Here is a 19,954-nt window from a genome sequence, read left to right on the forward strand (position 1 = left end):
AAATGGCTGATAACAGGGGGCAATAGACTGTATTCTCCTGTCCTACAGTCATCCTCTCCCCTGAAATGGCTGATAACAGGGGGCAATAGACTGTATTTTCCTGTCCTACAGTCATCCTCTTCCCTGAAATGGCTGATAACAGGGGGCAATAGACTGTATTCTCCTGTCCTACTGTCATCCTCTCCCCTGAAATGGCTGATAACAGGAGGCAATAAACTGTATTCTCCTGTCCTACAGTCATCCTCTCCCCTGAAATGGCTGATAACAGGGAGCAATAGACTGTATTCTCCTGTCCTACAGTCATCCTCTCCCCTGAAATGGCTGATAACAGAGGGCAATAGACTGTATTCTCCTGTCCTACAGTCATCCTCACCCCTGAAATGGCTGATAACAGGGAGCAATAGACTGTATTCTCCTGTCCTACAGTCATCCTCTCCCCTGAAATGGCTGATAACAGGGGACAATAGACTGTATTCTCCAGTCCTACAGTCATCCTCTCCCCTGAAATAGCTGATAACAGGGAGCAATAGACTGTATTCTCCTGTCCTACAGTCATCCTCCCCCTGAAATGGCTGATAACAGGGAGCAATAGACTGTATTCTCCTGTCCTACAGTCATCCTCTCCCCTGGAATGGCTGATAACAGGGGGCAATAGATTGTATTCTCCTGTCCTACAGTCATCCTCTGCCCTGAAATGACTGATAACAGGGAGCAATAGACTGTATTCTCCTGTCCTACAGTCATCCTCTCCCCTGAAATGGCTGATAACAGGGGGCAATAGACTGTATTCTCCTGTCCTACAGTCATCGTCTCCCCTGAAATGGCTGATAACAGGGAGCAATAGACTGTATTCTCCTGTCCTACAGTCATCCTCTCCCCTGAAATGGCTGATAACAGGGGGCAATAGACTGTATTCTCCTGTCCTATAGTCATCCTCTCCTCTGAAATGGCTGATAACAGGAGGCAATAGATTGTATTCTCCTGTCCTACAGTCATCCTCTCCCCTGAAATGGCTGATAACAGGGAGCAATAGACTGTATTCTCCTGTCCTACAGTCATCCTCTCCCCTGAAATGGCTGATAACAGGGGGCAATAGACTGTATTCTCCTGTCCTACAGTCATCCTCCCCCTGAAATGGCTGATAACAGGGGGGGCAATAGATTGTATTCTCCTGTCCTACAGTCATCCTCTCCCCTGAAATGGCTGATAACAGGGGGCAATAGATTGTATTCTCCTGTCCTACAGTCGTCCTCTCCCCTGAAATGGCTGATAACAGGGAGCAATAGACTGTATTCTCCTGTCCTACAGTCATCCTCTCCCCTGAAATGGCTGATAACAGGGGGCAATAGATTGTATTCTCCTGTCCTACAGTCATCCTCTCCCCTGAAATGGCTGATAACAGGGGACAATAGACTGTATTCTCCTGTCCTACAGTCATCCTCTCTCCTGAAATGGCTGATAACAGGGGGCAATAGACTGTATTCTCCTGTCCTACAGTCGTCCTCTCCCCTGAAATGGCTGATAACAGGAGGCAATAGATTGTATTCTCCTGTCCTACAGTCATCCTCTCCCCTGAAATGGCTGATAACAGGGAGCAATAGACTGTATTCTCCTGTCCTACAGTCATCCTCTCCCCTGAAATGGCTGATAACAGGGAGCAATAGACTGTATTCTCCTGTCCTACAGTCATCCTCTCCCCTGAAATGGCTGATAACAGGGGGCAATAGATTGTATTCTCCTGTCCTACAGTCATCCTCTCCCCTGAAATGGCTGATAACAGGGGACAATAGACTGTATTCTCCTGTCCTACAGTCGTCCTCTCCCCTGAAATGGCTGATAACAGGGAGCAATAGACTGTATTCTCCTGTCCTACAGTCATCCTCTCCCCTGAAATGGCTGATAACAGGGGACAATAGACTGCATTCTCCTGTCCTACAGTCATCCTCTTCCCTGAAATGGCTGATAACAGGGGACAATAGACTGTATTCTCCTGTCCTACAGTCATCCTCTCCCCTGAAATGGCTGATAACAGGGAGGAATAGACTGTATTCTCCTGTCCTACAGTCATCCTCTCCCCTGAAATGGCTGATAACAGGGGACAATAGACTGTATTCTCCTGTCCTACAGTCATCCTCTCCCCTGAAATGGCTGATAACAGGGAGCAATAGATTGTATTCTCCTGTCCTACAGTCATCCTCTCCCCTGAAATGGCTGATAACAGGGGGCAATAGACTGTATTCTCCTGTCCTACAGTCATCCTCTCCTCCCCTGAAATGGCTGATAACAGGGGGCAATAGACTGTATTCTCCTGTCCTACAGTCATCCCCTTCCCCCTGAAATGGCTGATAACAGGGAGCAATAGACTGTATTCTCCTGTCCTACAGTCATCCTCTCCCCTGAAATGGCTGATAACAGGGAGCAATAGACTGTATTCTCCTGTCCTACAGTCATCCTCCCCCCTGAAATGGCTGATAACAGGGAGCAATAGACTGTATTCTCCTGTCCTACAGTCGTCCTCTCCCCTGAAATGGCTGATAACAGGGAGCAATAGACTGTATTCTCCTGTCCTACAGTCGTCCTCTCCCCTGAAATGGCTGATAACAGGGAGCAATAGACTGTATTCTCCTGTCCTACAGTCGTCCTCTCCCCTGAAATGGCTGATAACAGGGAGCAATAGACTGTATTCTCCTGTCCTACAGTCATCCTCTCCCCTGAAATGGCTGATAACAGGGAGCAATAGACTGTATTCTCCTGTCCTACAGTCATCCTCTCCCCTGAAATGGCTGATAACAGGGAGCAATAGATTGTATTCTCCTGTCCTACAGTCATCCTCCCCCCTGAAATGGCTGATAACAGGGAGCAATAGACTGTATTCTCCTGTCCTACAGTCATCCTCTCCCCTGAAATGGCTGATAACAGGGAGCAATAGACTGTATTCTCCTGTCCTACAGTCATCCTCTCCCCTGAAATGGCTGATAACAGGGAGCAATAGACTGTATTCTCCTGTCCTACAGTCGTCCTCTCCCCTGAAATGGCTGATAACAGGGAGCAATAGACTGTATTCTCCTGTCCTACAGTCATCCTCTCCCCTGAAATGGCTGATAACAGGGAGCAATAGACTGTATTCTCCTGTCCTACAGTCATCCTATCCCCTGAAATGGCTGATAACAGGGAGCAATAGATTGTATTCTCCTGTCCTACAGTCATCCTCTCCCCTGAAATGGCTGATAACAGGGAGCAATAGACTGTATTCTCCTGTCCTACAGTCATCCTCTCCCCTGAAATGGCTGATAACAGGGGGCAATAGACTGTATTCTCCTGTCCTACAGTCATCCTCTCCCCTGAAATGGCTGATAACAGGGGGCAATAGACTGTATTCTCCTGTCCTACAGTCATCCTCTCCCCTGAAATGGCTGATAACAGGGGGCAATAGACTGTATTCTCCTGTCCTACAGTCATCCTCTCCCCTGAAATGGCTGATAACAGGGGGCAATAGACTGTATTCTCCTGTCCTACAGTCGTCCTCTCCCCTGAAATGGCTGATAACAGGGAGCAATAGACTGTATTCTCCTGTCCTACAGTCGTCCTCTCCCCTGAAATGGCTGATAACAGGGAGCAATAGACTGTATTCTCCTGTCCTACAGTCATCCTCTCCCCTGAAATGGCTGATAACAGGGGCCAATAGACTGTATTCTCCTGTCCTACAGTCATCCTCTCCCCTGAAATGGCTGATAACAGGGGGCAATAGACTGTATTCTCCTGTCCTACAGTCATCCTCTCCCCTGAAATGGCTGATAACAGGGGCAATAGACTGTATTCTCCTGTCCTACAGTCATCCTCTCCCCTGAGATGGCTGATAACAGGGGGCAATAGATTGTATTCTCCTGTCCTACAGTCATCCTCTCCCCTGAAATGGCTGATAACAGGGGGCAATAGACTGTATTCTCCTGTCCTACAGTCATCCTCCATTGCAATGAATGACCGTGTACAGAATGTAGGAGAGCGCTGGCCCTCCACTCTGGATAATAGAGAGGCCCCATAACAAGACCCCCCATTATGACTCCACAGGGTGCTATCTGAAAGGACATCAGATAAGCCAGGCGAGGAGATCGTCTATGAGGCAGATTCACATTTATATATTACACGAGGGCCAGAAGTCGTGCAGAAACAGAAGTACACCTCCCAGTATGCAGAGCCGTTAGGAAATGCTGGGTGGTGTAGTAGGAGCACATGAGGTACTGTTTTCTGCAGTCAGTTCTAGGAACAATTTACCAACAATTTGACATTGTTAATTAAGTTTCTAGTTTTAATCATTTTCCTATATTTCTTACAATTTTAACCTATCTACTTGCTGTCAGTGAACGGGAACCTGTCCAGACTTCTCCCTGCTGAACGTGTCCCTCCATCTTATCCAGTCTGAAAGCCATCCACAGCAATCTCCCTCCTGTCCTGATTGTTACAATGTATCAGTGCAGGGGAAATGTATCGGTCTGGCTGTTTACCACACAAAGAATTGTCTAGACTGGATACAAATGTAGCAAAAACCTCAGCCGTGAAAAATGTTAGATCAGAGCCGGGATTTACTCAGTGTTCTCAATGTCCACATTCACTGACAGCAAGCAGAGACTCTGAAAACAGGTAGACACTTTCTTCTTACACCATGAGGCGGGTTTGTGTCTTACTATATAGGAGCTTCTGGAAATAATTTGGCTCATATAGAGAGAGCGGTGAACGGCCACAGAGAATTTAAGGACATGTGATCTCTGCCGGGCGATATGTGGAGGTCAGTGGGCTTATATCGTATGGAACCCCAGGAGACAATGCAGTAGATGATGACCCTACAAGGCGCTTCTATATGACCCGTCCTATAGGCGCTGAGCCCTCCGCCGCTCGCAGTGGGATCCACACAAAAGGTGCATTTGGCTACATGGAAATAAGGAGCTTTCCTTTGCTTCCTCATTCCCAAGGTGAGACGATGCCCCATAAAACGCCCTGAAAAAGCAGCTCATTAGACGCCAGTCTCCTTTCATGGCTCGGAGCCAGGAGATAATGATGAGACAACTTATTAGGAACAACTAATTTTTTTCCTGTTGTCTCAGGGGCTCCTGTCGTCCTGGGGATTTTCGGAGCCTCTGTTGATGCTTCTCTCGAGCGCGTGTCATCTCGTCGTCTTGATTTCATGCATAAGCAGTGGGACGCATCTCTTTATCGGCTGCCGCCATTCTGCCTTCTCTTGCATTGAATTTATCATTATCTTCTTGCGCTTGGAACATTTCATCTCTTCCTGCCTGGGATTTTTTTTTTTTCTCGCCAGCCCGTTGCGCCCACTTTATGGTTTATACATGATGTGGCTTCTCTTTGAAGCTCGACGGTTTGAGAGATGCCCTCGTCAGGAGAAGTGCCTTTCACCAATTTAACATGCTGAGGGCCCCAAGCTCCAACATCTCAATCGAAAGGGGGTCACAGGGTGGCACCGGTGAGTGTCAGCAAGTGCTGTTTAATTGCCAATCTAGGTTTCTCCACGGTGTTTAAAGTATAATGACCCTTCACTTCATTCTGAGAATCCCTGGCCCCGGCGCTGCATTGAATGAATATCAAAGGCTACGACAGAACAGGGTGCAGCGCCTGCATTCCCATAACTGTCATGTGTCTAATGGACCTGTACTCGTGTCAGCCCATTATCACAATAATGTATTTAATTTGCTGTATACTCTTTGTAACCAGACACCTTTCATTCTGCCAAGTTTGGATGGCAGCCCAAAAACTAGGGAAAAAAAAGAATCCCAAGGTGTCCCGCGCTCGCTAATAATAATCCTACCGGCAACATACCTCCGCTCAGTGCATTAACCCCGCAGCTGCCGGCAGTGCTACAATAACGCCTCCTGGCCCTACAGCCCCTATACAGCCCATAACTCACTATTATTAGACCATTGGTTACAATGTATAATATCTGCAGAATGCTTTGGCCCCTCACTAAAGGCCGTGGGCCCCTTCCCTTCCCTAGCCCTGTGGGATTGGTCAATAGACCCTGAACCCTCACCGTACCTCATACACAGGGTTACTCTCACCCCATTAAGGCACAGGCTTCCTAGTCCCAGATATTAGATGTTATTTTGGACATTTTTGCACCCCTGGGTTTACAGGCTCGTAAATGATATTGTAAAGATGCAGCTATCTGTCGAGAAGGGGAAAACATTAAATGCTATGGACACCTTTGGGGCAATTGTTTTATTACTGCATTGTACTTATTTTAAGCTAGAAATCATTTTTTTCAATTGGTCTTTATTACAAATATGGAATCCTTCTTTCTGTACAGAGCTGAGATGCTCTAGTAGCAGCCTGTGGCTTGTCTGTCTTTTCCGTCAGCTGGGGAGCTGACGGGCTCCTTATATCTCCTCTCTAACATAACACTAAATTATGGCTCAGTTCTTATCTTACTAATAAGAATGTGGCTAAGGCTACTTTCACACGCGCGTTTTGGGCGGATCCGTCATGGATCTGCAAAAACGGATCGGTTACAATAACACAACCGCATGCATCGGTCATGAACGGATCCGTTTGTATTATCTGTAACATAGCCAAGACGTCATGAACTCCTTTGAAAGTCAATGGGACACGGATCCGTTTTCTATTGTGCCAGAGAAAACGGATCCGCCCCCATTGACTTACATTGTGTGCCAGGACGGAATCGTTTGGCTCAGTTTCGTCAAGCGGACAGCAAAACGCTGCAGGCAGCCTCCAGAGCGGAATGGAGACTGATCGGAGGCAAACTGATGCATTCTGAGCGGATCCTTTTCCATTCAGAATGCATTAGGACAAAACTGATCCGTTTTGGACGCTTGTGAGAGTCCATGACGGATTTCCCAAACGGAAAGCCAAAATGCGAGTGTGAAAGTAGCCTTAAATAAGTGTTTATGACCTATTAGTAGTTTAGAGATTAGGTTTGGCACAAAGTGAAAGTGAAAGTACCAGTCAAACAGCTAGAAAAACAGTTAACCCTTTGTGACAGAATGGCTCAATATTTTTAATAAAGGCCAATTGAAAATAAGATTTTCAGCCAAAAATGATTGAAATGCAATCATAAACCAAAAATGCCTCCAAAGGCTTACATAGCCTTTAAGACCTGAGCTGCACCCGACAGACGTGGTCCATAGAACGGTCATAAACTGCAATATGACGCAACAAAGTATCGAGAGAAATGTTGTGGTATTATTATACCACAATCAGATAGAACACAGGATCCAAATCTCCAATAACCGCTGTTCATCACTAAGTGCTGGAATGATACAATATATACAGTAGAAGTCTGACTAATCACCCTGAGCGTGTGTGACATGTAGTTCTGACAGACTGGGGCGTTAGTACACCCTAAATGGGCCAATTCTCACCAGGACTGGGCAGAACATGCAGTGGAAGCAAACTGTATCATTGTATCACATATTAGAGATCACATGAAACAATGTATCCAGTCTGCACCATGCCACTTATGGCCTCCAGCTGATTCCACATACAAGAACTTTATACATAAAGCTGAATACTGTTACTTGTTACATCTAATAGGATTTATTCTGACTGATGATCTGCAATCAAACTCTTCCTATAACTCAACCAATGCAACAGATATATATATATATCTGTTAAAAAAAAATACATATAGATATATATATATATATAACTTTACACACACTTCTATGTCAAATTTGTAAATAGACACCAGAACTGAACTGCATGTTGGAGAAAAGTATACAGAAATAAGGAGCAAACTATACATTCACATGGGGTTAGAAATGGTTTTCTTTGCTTTTAAATTCTGCAATTTTTGAGATAAGAATTTTTTATGCATGACTCCTCTTTTCTATGCACTGTAGGTCATATAATAACCTAAAGGTGTCGCTGTGCTCCATTAGCAGAAATATTATCCAATTATATATGTATATATATATATACATACATACATATAAATATTATACAAAAGTAATCCAATTATATAGAATTTCTAGATCAGATCTTTGACATTGTGGATCTAAAACATGCACACGACTTGTCATAACCTACCCAACACAACATGAAATATTTGCAGCAAATTATGGATAATGTTATGGGCTTCCATTATGAGATCTATGTTACGTCTTCCCACCTCCCAAGTTTAATAGTTATAGGGGGTGTCAGGGGTTGCATCGGGGTCCTAATAACTTGAGGACCATTTTTACAACGAGGATGAAAATGTCCACTCACCTTGACATGGAAGCATTGACGGTAAGAGCTGTGGGGTAGGGATGTCGGAAGCCCCCGGTTGTGATTGGGTATACCGGCTGACCTTGCCTTGGAAGGAAATAAAGAAAGTGGAAAAATTAAGAATAATAGGGGAAATAAATAAGTAACATTCCAGCATTCTCATTTAATCGAGACAAAAATCTTGGGGATTGTACGGCGCAGATCAAAGCCAACAATATGAATGGCATAAATTTGATACGGGCGGCTAATTAAATTTTCTAACCCCAGCTTATGTCAATATAGGGCCTCTCTCCGGGCTGGAACGAGGTGTTTTGTTGTGATAATTAAAGGCGAAGCCTTTGCTTCTTTAATGGAGCCATCACGCTAATTGAGGGCTACGCCGGCAAAGAAAATAATAATGAATGGAAATTTATACCAAAATAAAGTGCAGGGAATCAAAGGCGCTCGGCGACGCTCTGGGTCCCTTCCGCTATTTAAATCTTGGTGAGAAAACATTAAATTAACAGATCTTAATTTGTAGCCTTTTGTCACATTAATGAGAGCTGACAAGATTTACCGGGGGAGAGTCCCCAAATCCTATTGTGGGGAAGCGATCGACAGTCACAGCTCGTTACAATAATTAATTATTACAACGACGTGCACTGGGGGAGATCTTGAGAGAGACGCTGAATAAATTATTGGTCCCTAAACCGACAGAAGACAGAGACTGCGTAATGACTGCAAAGAGGGAGGGTGAGGGGCTTTAATTTCTTCTCAAAATTTTGTAACTTGTTCCATCTACATTCTTATTAATTCCTGTGCAGGAGGAAGGATGCGCCCCGAGACAGAACCCCAACAAACTAAATGCTCTGCAGATTCACTGTATTCATCAGGTGGAGAGAGGAGAGTAATTAGGGCCACCACATATATAGTGGGGGAAGACACTTCTGATAGGACCACCACAAACAGTAGAGAAGACACCTCTGATAGGACCACCACAAGCAGTAGAGAATACACCTCTGATAGGACCACCACATATAGGGGGGGAAGACACCTGTGACAGGACCGCAACATATAGGGGGAAGACACCTGTGACAGGACCGCAACATATAGGGGGGAAGACACCTGTGACAGGAACACCACACAAAGGAGAAGAGACACCTGTGACAGGACCACCACTTATAGAGGGGAAGACACCTCTGATAAGACTACCACATATAGAAGCAAAGACACCTCTGACAGGACCACCACATACAGAAGAAAAGACACCTTTGACAGAACCGCAACATATAGGAGAGAAGACACCTCTGACAGGACCACCACATATAGAGGGGAAGACACCTCTGATAGGACCACCACATAGAAGAGGGAAGGCACCTCTGATAAGATCAAAACACATATAGGAGCGAAGACACATCTGACAGGACCACCACATATAGGAGAAAAGATACCTCTGACAGAACCACAACATACAGGAGAGAAGAAAAATCTGATAGGATCACCACATATAGGAGAGAAGACATCTAAGACATGACCACCAAATACAGGCGAGAAGACATCTATGACAGGACCACCACATATAAGAGAAAATAAACCTCTGACAAGACCATCACATATAAAAGAGAAGGCACTTTTGACAGGACCACCACGTACAGGGGGAAGGCACCTATGACAAGACCACCACGTACAGGGGGAAGGCACCTATGACAAGACCACCTCATAAAGGTAGGAAGACTTCTGATAAGACCACCACATATAGGAAAGAAGACACCTCTGATAGGACCACCACACATAGGAGAAAAGACACCTATGGCAGGACCACCACATATAGGAGGAGACAATTAATCGGGCCACCACATATTGGGGAGGGCACCACTGATATGGCTGCCATGAAAAATTAAGGAAGGCATCCCAGATCAGGCCACAAATATAGAGGGAAGCAGAAACCCACATGGTGACAATAGATACAATAAGGTCACAGCATTCATAAAATACAGGGGAGTATCACCCCAGATAGAGCTACCACCACTCTGCATCCATCACACACAGGAGACAGTAACCTAAACAACCTATCCAGGAGAACCCTACCAAAGAAAGCACCCAAACAGAATATCAGCAAGAATAGCCTCTGGCAGTCCCTTACATCCATCAGATACAACAGGGGACCCCAAACTGCGCCCCCATATACCATAGCCTTTGTGAGTCTATTACATTCACCAGATACAACAGGGGACCCCAGATAGAGCCCCCATATACCATAGCCACTGTCAGACCATTAAATTCACCAGATACAGTGGAAGGGACCCCAGATAGAGCCCCCATATACTATAGATACAGAGGGGGGACCCCAGATAGAGCCCCCATATACCATATCCTCCGTCAGTCCATTACATCTATCAGATACAGCAAGGAGGACCCCAGATAGAGCCCCCATATACTATAGATACAGAGGGGGGACCCCAGATAGAGCCCCCAAATACTATAGATACAGAGGAGGGACCCCAGATAGAGCCCCCATATACCATACTTACAACAGGAGGACCCCAGATAGCACCCCCCACATACCATCTGTCAGTCCATTACATCTATCAGATACAGCAGGGAGGACCCCAGATAGAGCCCCCATATACTATAGATACAGAGGGGGACCCCAGATAGAGCCCCCATATACCATAGATACAGCGGGGGGACCCCAGATAGAGCCCCCATATACCATAGATACAGCGGGGGGACCCCAGATAGAGCCCCCATATACTATAGATACAGAGGGGGGACCCCAGATAGAGCCCCCATATACTATAGATACAGAGGAGGGACCCCAGATAGAGCCCCCATATACCATACTTACAACAGGAGGACCCCAGATAGCACCCCCCACATACCATCTGTCAGTCCATTACATCTATCAGATACAGCAGAGAGGACCCCAGATAGAGCCCCCATATACTATAGATACAGAGGGGGACCCCAGATAGAGCCCCCATATACCATAGATACAGCGGGGGGACCCCAGATAGAGCCCCCATATACCATAGATACAGCGGGGGGACCCCAGATAGAGCCCCCATATACTATAGATACAGAGGGGGGACCCCAGATAGAGCCCCCATATACTATAGATACAGAGGAGGGACCCCAGATAGAGCCCCCATATACCATACTTACAACAGGAGGACCCCAGATAGAACCCCCCACATACCATCTGTCAGTCCATTACATCTATCAGATACAGCAGAGAGGACCCCAGATAGAGCCCCCATATTCCATAGCCACTGTCAGTCCATTAAATTCATCAGATACAGTGGGGAGGACCCCAGATAGAGCCCCCATATACTATAGATACAGAGGGGGACCCCAGATAGAGCCCCCATATACTATAGATACAGAGGGGGACCCCAGATAGAGCCCCCATATACTATAGATACAGAGGAGGACACCAGATAGCACCCCCACATACCATATCCTCCATCAGTCCATTACATCTATCAGATACAGCAAGGAGGACCCCAGATAGAGCCCCCATATACTATAGATACAGAGGGGGACCCCAGATAGAGCCCCCATATACCATAGATACAGCGGGGGACCCCAGATAGAGCCTCTATATACCATAGATACAGCAGGGGACCCCAGATAGAGCCCCCATATACTATAGATACAGTGGGGGACCCCAGATAGAGCCCCCATATACCATAGATACAGCAGGGGACCCCAGATAGAGCCCCCATATACTATAGATACAGAGGGGGACCCCAGATAGAGCCCCCATATACTATAGATACAGAGGGGGACCCCAGATAGAGCCCCCATATACTATAGATACAGTGGGGGACCCCAGATAGAGCCCCCATATACTATAGATACAGAGGAGGACCCCAGATAGCACCCCCCACATACCATATCCTCCGTCAGTCCATTACATCTATCAGATACAGCAGGGAGGACCCCAGATAGAGGAAATACATAGTGTCTTGAAAAGTTTTCATATTGAACTTTTCAACATTTTTTTACATTACACCTACAAACGTAAATGTTTTTTTTATTAGGATTTGATAGACCACACAAAGTACCAGTTTGTTTGAAGTGAAAAGAAAATGATACATGGTTTTCAAAATTTGTAACGAATAAAAATCTGAAAAGTGTGGGGTGCATTAGTATTCAGCCCCCTGTACTCTGATCCCCCTAAATAAAATCCAGTGTGACCTATCGCCTTCAGAAGTCACCTAATTAGTACATCGAGTCCACCTGTGTGTAATGTATTCTCAGTATACCTACAGCTGTTCTGGTAAAGCCTCAGAGGGTTCTTGGAGAACATTAGTGATCAAACAGCAGCATGAAATCTAAGGAACACGTCAGACAGGTCAGGGAGAAAGTTGTGCAGACGTGTAAAGCAAGGTTAGGGTATTAAAAACATATGTCAAGCCCTGAACATCTCACAAAGCACTGTTCAATCCATCATTCAAAAATAGGAGTATGGAACAAGTGCAAACCTACTAAGACATGGCCGTCCACCTAAACTCACAGCCCAGGCAAGTAGAGCATTAACTAGAGAAGCAGCCAAGAGGCTCATGGTCACTGTGGAGGAGCGGCAGAGATCCACACCTCAGGACAACTATTAGTTGTGTGCTCCACAAATCTGACCTTTATGGAAGAGAGGCAAGAAGAAAGACATTTCTGAAAGTAGCCATAAGAAGTCCTGTTTGCAGTTTACCACAAGCCATATAGGGGACATAGAAAACATGTGGAAGAAGGTCATCTGGTCAGAGGAGACCAAAGGGGAACCTAATGGCCTAAATGCAAAACGTTCTGTGTGGCAGAAAACTAACCCTGCACGTCACCCTGAACACACTAGCCCCATCGGAAAACATGGCGGTGGCAGCATCATGGAGGGGGGAGGGTCTTCTTCAGCAGGGACAGGGAAGCTGGTCAGAGGTGATGGGAAGATGGATGGCGCTAAATACAGGGCAATCCTGGAAGAAAACCTAGTAGAGGCTTTAGAGGCTGCAAAAGACTTGAGACTGGGGTGGAGGTTCACCATCCAGCAGGACAACGACCCTCAACATCCAGCCAGAGCTACAATGGAAGGGTTTTATTCATGTGTTAGAACGGCCCAGTCAAAGTCCAGGCCTAAATCCCATTGAGAACTTGTGGCAAGACTTCACAGACGCTCTCCATCCAAAATGTCACCCTCTACATGTGCAAAGATGGTAAAGACAGACCCCAAAACAGCTGTTATTGCAGAAAGGTGTGTGTGTGTGTGGGGGGGGGGCTGAATACTAATGCATGCCACCGTTTCCAGATTTTTCTTTAGTAAAAATTTTGAAAACCTTGTATCATTTTTTTCTCCTCATCACACAGACTTGTACTTTGTGTTGGTCGATCAAATAAAATCCCAATAAAATACATTTAGGTTTGTGATTGTAACGTGAAAAAATGTTGAAAATATACACTCACCTAAAGAATTTTTAGGAACACCTGTTCTATTTCTCATTAATGCAATTATCTAGTCAACCAATCACATGGCAGTTGCTTCGATGCATTTAGGGGGGGCTCCTGGTCAAGACAATCTCCTGAACTCCAAACTGAATGTCAGAATGGGAAAGAAAGGTGATTTAAGCCATTTTGAGCGCGGCATGGTTGTTGGTGCCAGACGGGCCGGTCTGAGTATTTCACAATCTGCTCAGTTACTGGGATTTTCACGCACAACCATTTCTAGGGTTTACAAAGAATGGTGTGAAAAGGGAAAAACATCCAGTATGCGGCCGTCCTGTGGGCGACAATGCCTTGTGGATGCTAGAGGTCAGAGGAGAATGGGCCGACTGATTCAAGCTGATAGAAGAGCAACGTTGGCTGAAATAACCACTCGTTACAACCGAGGTCTGCAGCAAAGCATTTGTGAAGCCACAACACGCACAACCTTGAGGCGGATGGGCTACAACAGCAGAAGACCCCACCGGGTATCACTCATCTCCACTACAAATAGGAAAAAGATGCTACAATTTGCACGAGCTCACCAAAATTGGACTGTTGAAGGCTGGAAAAATGTTGCCTGGTCTGATGAGTCTCGATTTCTGTTGAGACATTCAAATGGTAGAGTCCGAATTTGGGATAAACAGAATGAGAACATGTATCCATCCTCTGATGGCTACTTCCAGCAGGATAATGCACCATGTCACAGAGCTCCAATCATCTCACATTGGTTTCTTGAACATGACAATGAGTTCACTGTACTAAAATGGCCCCACAGTCACCAGATCTCAACCCAATAGAGCATCTTTGGGATGTGGTGGAACGGGAGCTTCGTGCCCTGGATGTGCATCCCTCAAATCTCCATCAACTGCAAGATGCTATCCTATCAATATGGGCCAACATTTCTAAAGAATGCTATCAGCACCTTGTTGAATCAATGCCACGTAGAATTAAGGCAGTTCTGAAGGTCAAAAGGGGGTCCAACACCGTATTAGTATGGGGGCACTAATAATTCTTTAGGCGAGTGTAAATTGTTATGAAAACTTTTTCAAGACACTGTAGCATAGCCTCTGTCAGTCCATCCATCTGATAAAGCGGAGGGACCCCAGATAGCGCCCCCATATAACATAGATACAGTGTAGGGACCCCAAATAGAGCCCCCATATACCATAGATACAGCGGGGGACCCCAGATAGAGCCCCCATATACCATAGATACAGTGGGGGACCCCAGATAGAGCCCCCATATACCATAGATACAGCGGGGGGACCCCAGATAGAGCCCCCATATAACATAGATACAGTGTAGGGACCCCAAATAGAGCCCCCCATATACCATAGATACAGCGGGGGACTCCAGATAGAGCCCCCATATACCATAGATACAGCAGGGGACCCCAGATAGAGCCCCCATATACCATAGAAACAGCGGGGGACCCCAGATAGAGCCCCCATATACCATAGATACAGCAGGGGACCCCAGATAGAGCCCCCATATACCATAGATACAGCGGGGGACCCCAGATAGAGCCCCTATATACCATAGATACAGTGTCGGGACCCCAAATAGAGCCCCCATATAACATAGATACAGCAGGGGACCCCAGATAGAGCCCCCATATACCATAGATACAGCAGGGGACCCCAGATAGAGCCCCCATATACCATAGATACAGCGGGGGACCCCAGATAGAGCCCCCATATACCATAGATACAGCAGGGGACCCCAGATAGCGCCCCCATATACCATAGATACAGTGGGGGACCCCAGATAGAGCCCCTATATACCATAGATACAGTGTCGGGACCCCAAATAGAGCCCCCATATAACATAGATACAGTGGGGGACCCCAGATAGCGCCCCCATATACCATAGATACAGCAGGGGACCCCAGATAGCGCCCCCATATACCATAGATACAGTGGGGGACCCCAGATAGAGCCCCCATATACCATAGATACAGCGGGGGACCCCAGATAGAGCCCCCATAAACCATAGATACAGCGGGGGACCCCAGATAGAGCCCCCATAAACCATAGATACAGCAGGGGACCCCAGATAGAGCCCCCATATACCATAGATACAGCGGGGGACCCCAGATAGAGCCCCTATATACCATAGATACAGTGTAGGGACCCCAAATAGAGCCCCCATATAACATAGATACAGTGGGGGACCCCAGATAGAGCCCCCATATAACATAGATACAGCAGGGGGCCCCAGATAGAGCCCCCATATACCATAGATAGAGCGGGGGGACCCCACATAGTGCCCCATATACCATAGATACAGTGGGGGACCCCAGATAGAGCCCCCTATATCATAGATAGAGCGGGGGGACCCCAGATAGCGCCCATATACCATAGATAGAGCGGGGGGACCCCAGATAGCGCCCCATATACCATAGATAGAGCGGGGGGACCCCACATAGTGCCCCATATACCATAGATACAGTGGGGGACCCCACATAGCGCCCCATATACCATAGATACAGAGGGGGACCCCAGATAGAGCCCCCATATACCATAGATAGAGCGAGGCGACCCCACATAGCACCCCATATACCATAGATAGAGCGGGGGGACCCCAGATAGCGCCCCCATATACCATAGATAGAGCGGGGGGACCCCACATAGCGCCCCATATACCATAGATAGAGCGGGGGACCCCAGATAGAGCCCCCATATACCATAGATAGAGCGGGGGACCCCAGATAGCGCCCCCATATACCATAGATAGCGCGGGGGGACCCCACATGGCGCCCCATATACCATAGATAGAGCGGGGGGACCCCACATAGCGCCCATATACCATAGATACAGCGGGGGACCCCAGATACCGCCCCCATATACCATAGATAGAGCGGGGGGACCCCACATAGCGCTCCATATACCATAGATACAGCGGGGGACCCCACATAGCGCCCCATATACCATAGATACAGTGGGGGACCCCACATAGCGCCCCCATATACCATAGATAGAGCGGGGGGACCCCACATAGCGCCCATATACCATAGATACAGTGGGGGACCCCACATAGCGCCCATATACCATAGATACAGTGGGGGACCCCACATAGCGCCCCCATATACCATAGATAGAGCGGGGGGACCCCACATAGCGCCCATATACCATAGATAGAGTGGGGGGACCCCACATAGCGCCCATATACCATAGATACAGTGGAGGACCCCACATAGCGCCCCATATACCATAGATACAGTGGGGGACCCAGATAGCACCCCCATATACCATAGATAGAGCGGGGGGACCCCACATAGCGCCCTCATATACCATAGATAGAGCGGGGGGACCCCACATAGAGCCCCCATATACCATAGATAGAGCGGGGGACCCCAGATAGCGCCCCCATATACCATAGATAGCGCGGGGGGACCCCACATGCGCCCCATATACCATAGATACAGCGGGGGGACCCCACATAGCTCCCCATATACCATAGATACAGTGGGGGACCCCACATAGCCCCCATATACCATAGATAGAGCGGGGGGACCCCACATAGCTCCCCATATACCATAGATACAGTGGGGGACCCCACATAGCGCCCCCATATACCATAGATAGAGCGGGGGGACCCCACATAGCGCTCCATATATCACAGCCTCTGTCAGGCCCATTACGTTAATCACTATTCATTGAAATGTAAAATAAAGGAAAAATGTAAAAATGGTGGAACTGCTTACTGTGGTACTAACCATCCTAGCGGATGGGGGATCTGTCCTACGGCGCCCGGCGATAGTGGATAATAGGGCGATATGTCTGGAGGGTGAGGCGGCCGCGGGATTCCTGGGGAAATAAGAAAAGGCTTTGTTACTGCAGAGATAAAAAATCATCAAATGTAAGAATTTTCTCAATAAAATAAATACACAAATTCTTTAGAAGCCCCAAGTGCGATAGCAGAACACGTGTTACTATAAACCAGGGAGGGGCCCACAGCAAAGACCATACGGGCCCCATTGCTGGGTTGTTTCTCCCTCCATGACCCCTATGTTAACAATGTTAATTCCCTGGAGTCCTGGCACATGGAGCCAACTAGAACTGGGGCCCCTCGCTCTATGGGCCCCACAGCAGCTGCGCGGTCTGCTAGATGAGAAGTATCATCCAAAGGGGGTTAGAGGTTTCCAGATTTACTAAAAATGGCCTAAGTTGTACAATGTTGGGGTCACGGTGCTGTAGAATATATCAGACAATCGCTGGAATAACAATCCCTAATATAACGCTACCCTGGAACAGTTACCGATCCAGATCTCTTCTGCGCCATATTATGGGATTACTAGGTAAGCAATTGCCTAATGTATTCTGTAGAGGAAAGCTACTACCAGGCTGTCTGGGCATGCTGAGAGCTGTAGTTTGGCAATGTCTGGAGAGCCACAGGGTTGGAGACCGCTGGGGTAGAGACAGCCAGATCCTCCCTTATGGCGAGTGCACTAAACTGTAAGTGGAGCGGTGACAGCGGCCGGGGTCTAACCAATCGCTGTAAGAGATTTCCCGGTCATTTCTCTGCCGTTCACCTTTTTCTGGAGATAATGTATGAATAAATCAGACAGAGCTGCAGGGAAAAGAGATGTAAAACAGGGAGGAAGGAGGAGACAGCTCACCGACCGCATGAATAAATGATCACCGCCAACACAAAAGACAGGTGGACGGCCGAATCCAGCGCTAAAAAGATCATTTGTAAAACGTTGCAGCCGAGACATGAACAGAGAGTGGGCGGAGGACGCGTTACACTGGCTGTGTTCCTTCTGTGCCTGCGCCTTTAAATGGGGGGGAGCAGGTCCCAATACATTAAGTGACAATGTATCATCTTGTATGACACATGATCACGGAACTTCCAATAGGCGCAGCGGGTGAGGGCGCAGGGAAGACAACTGGACCTGACATTGACAGAGGTGTCAAATCTGGGATCTTGGAGGTTTCAAATATGGAGTAAAATGCCCAAATACTCCGGCCCTGCCCCTCTGATGATGGCATTCCTATAACCTGGCACCCAGTATTCTGGTCTCAGTCAGTACCATGATCTACTGCGGCCATTGACAGGTCCCACTGATGACTCGGCTCCAGACTTCAGCCCCTCTCAGTTTGGAGAATTAATTGCATGCATTGCAACTAACAATCGCCTTGTGGATCCAGAATAAGAACGTAAAAGTGTTGGATTCTAGGTCTAGAGCTGGTTCTATACTGTCCACAGGACCTCCACCCACCACTCCCATCATACAAGGTCCTCCTGACTCTGGAAAACCCTATAACAGTTGTCCGGGGATGTTCTAGGAGGGTCCTGGATCCCAATGAGTACCATAGCAAACCACAGGGGTGCACCTAACCTTTCTGCTGCCTGAGGCGCCCAACCCCTCCAGCCCTACGGTTTACGGCATACTGTGATAAAGCTGAATATAGAGATATTCCCATAGCCCCGCTCTGCCCCTACTTGTCTCTAGGTCTTGCCGCCTGAGGCAATCGCCTCAACTGGCCTCATTGGTGGTGCACCCCTGGCAAACCATAGACATTCTTTAGGGAGTACGTACCTGTTTTGGGGTCCACATCGGCCTGTAAGTGTGGAGGGGGGTTCCCAGGTGTAAAGTGCTCGTTACTGTAAGTGATAAGCGGTGTGAGGGGGTGGACATGATGAGGGTGTTGTACTACTGGCACTTTATTAGACTGCAGAGACACAAAAAGAAAACAGGTAATGAGCACAAGAAAAGAAAATGGCGTCCAAAGCGTCGGCGTCACCAGGAAATACCATTACACAGATTTCATACAAGTTCATGGCAAGTTATATGAGCAAGCTGGACATGTCACTGCATGGATAGACAGGTGTGCCATTCAGGAGCCTCGGAAAGCTGGGCGACTGCCAGGCAGACCTGCAATGATGGACATATTGGTTGTCACCCAGCTTTCCTGAAAAAACAGAATTTTTATGAGGACATAGAGAAATATAGAACCTAAATATGCTGCTTGCCACAATCTCGTAATGACATTTCTAAATCTACAATATTCTCCTCTTCGTTTTCTTCTGTTACCTTATACAAAGGCGAAAAGGGAGAAAGAAAACAGCCTGGATCCATCAATGGAAAAAACAAACACAAAGTATCAAAATGTATCCAAATCCTTCAACATGGTCTTCCACACCTGTCCCCTCCCCTCGCTTGTTCTAAGATCGATCCCTTCCTTCATCCCCATCCTCACCGGACATACAGTGCTCCCTACTCCAGCTCCTTCCTTCATCCCCATCCTCACTGGACATACAG

The 19,954-nt window shown here is 47.2% G+C and overlaps 1 protein-coding gene across 14 annotated transcripts in view; it reads right to left on the reverse strand.

Annotated features, from left to right (window-relative positions):
• The window catches only part of TCF7L2 (transcription factor 7 like 2), a 185,965-nt gene that overhangs the window by 18,046 nt on the left and 147,965 nt on the right, over positions 1-19,954 (reverse strand). For 12 of the 14 annotated variants that reach the window (XM_040438185.1, XM_040438188.1, XM_040438180.1 and 9 more), the window contains 3 exons: positions 19,232-19,364; positions 17,393-17,495; positions 8,236-8,322 (listed from right to left, as the gene is read on the reverse strand). In XM_040438185.1, the coding sequence (XP_040294119.1) occupies positions 8,236-8,322; positions 17,393-17,495; positions 19,232-19,364 (323 nt within the window). The remainder of the gene's footprint in view (positions 1-8,235; positions 8,323-17,392; positions 17,496-19,231; positions 19,365-19,954) is intronic. The other 2 variants (XM_040438182.1, XM_040438179.1) reach the window with 1 other exon arrangement.

The sequence above is a fragment of the Bufo bufo genome, chromosome 6 (assembly GCF_905171765.1).
Source record: "Bufo bufo chromosome 6, aBufBuf1.1, whole genome shotgun sequence".
NCBI lineage: Eukaryota > Metazoa > Chordata > Amphibia > Anura > Bufonidae > Bufo > Bufo bufo.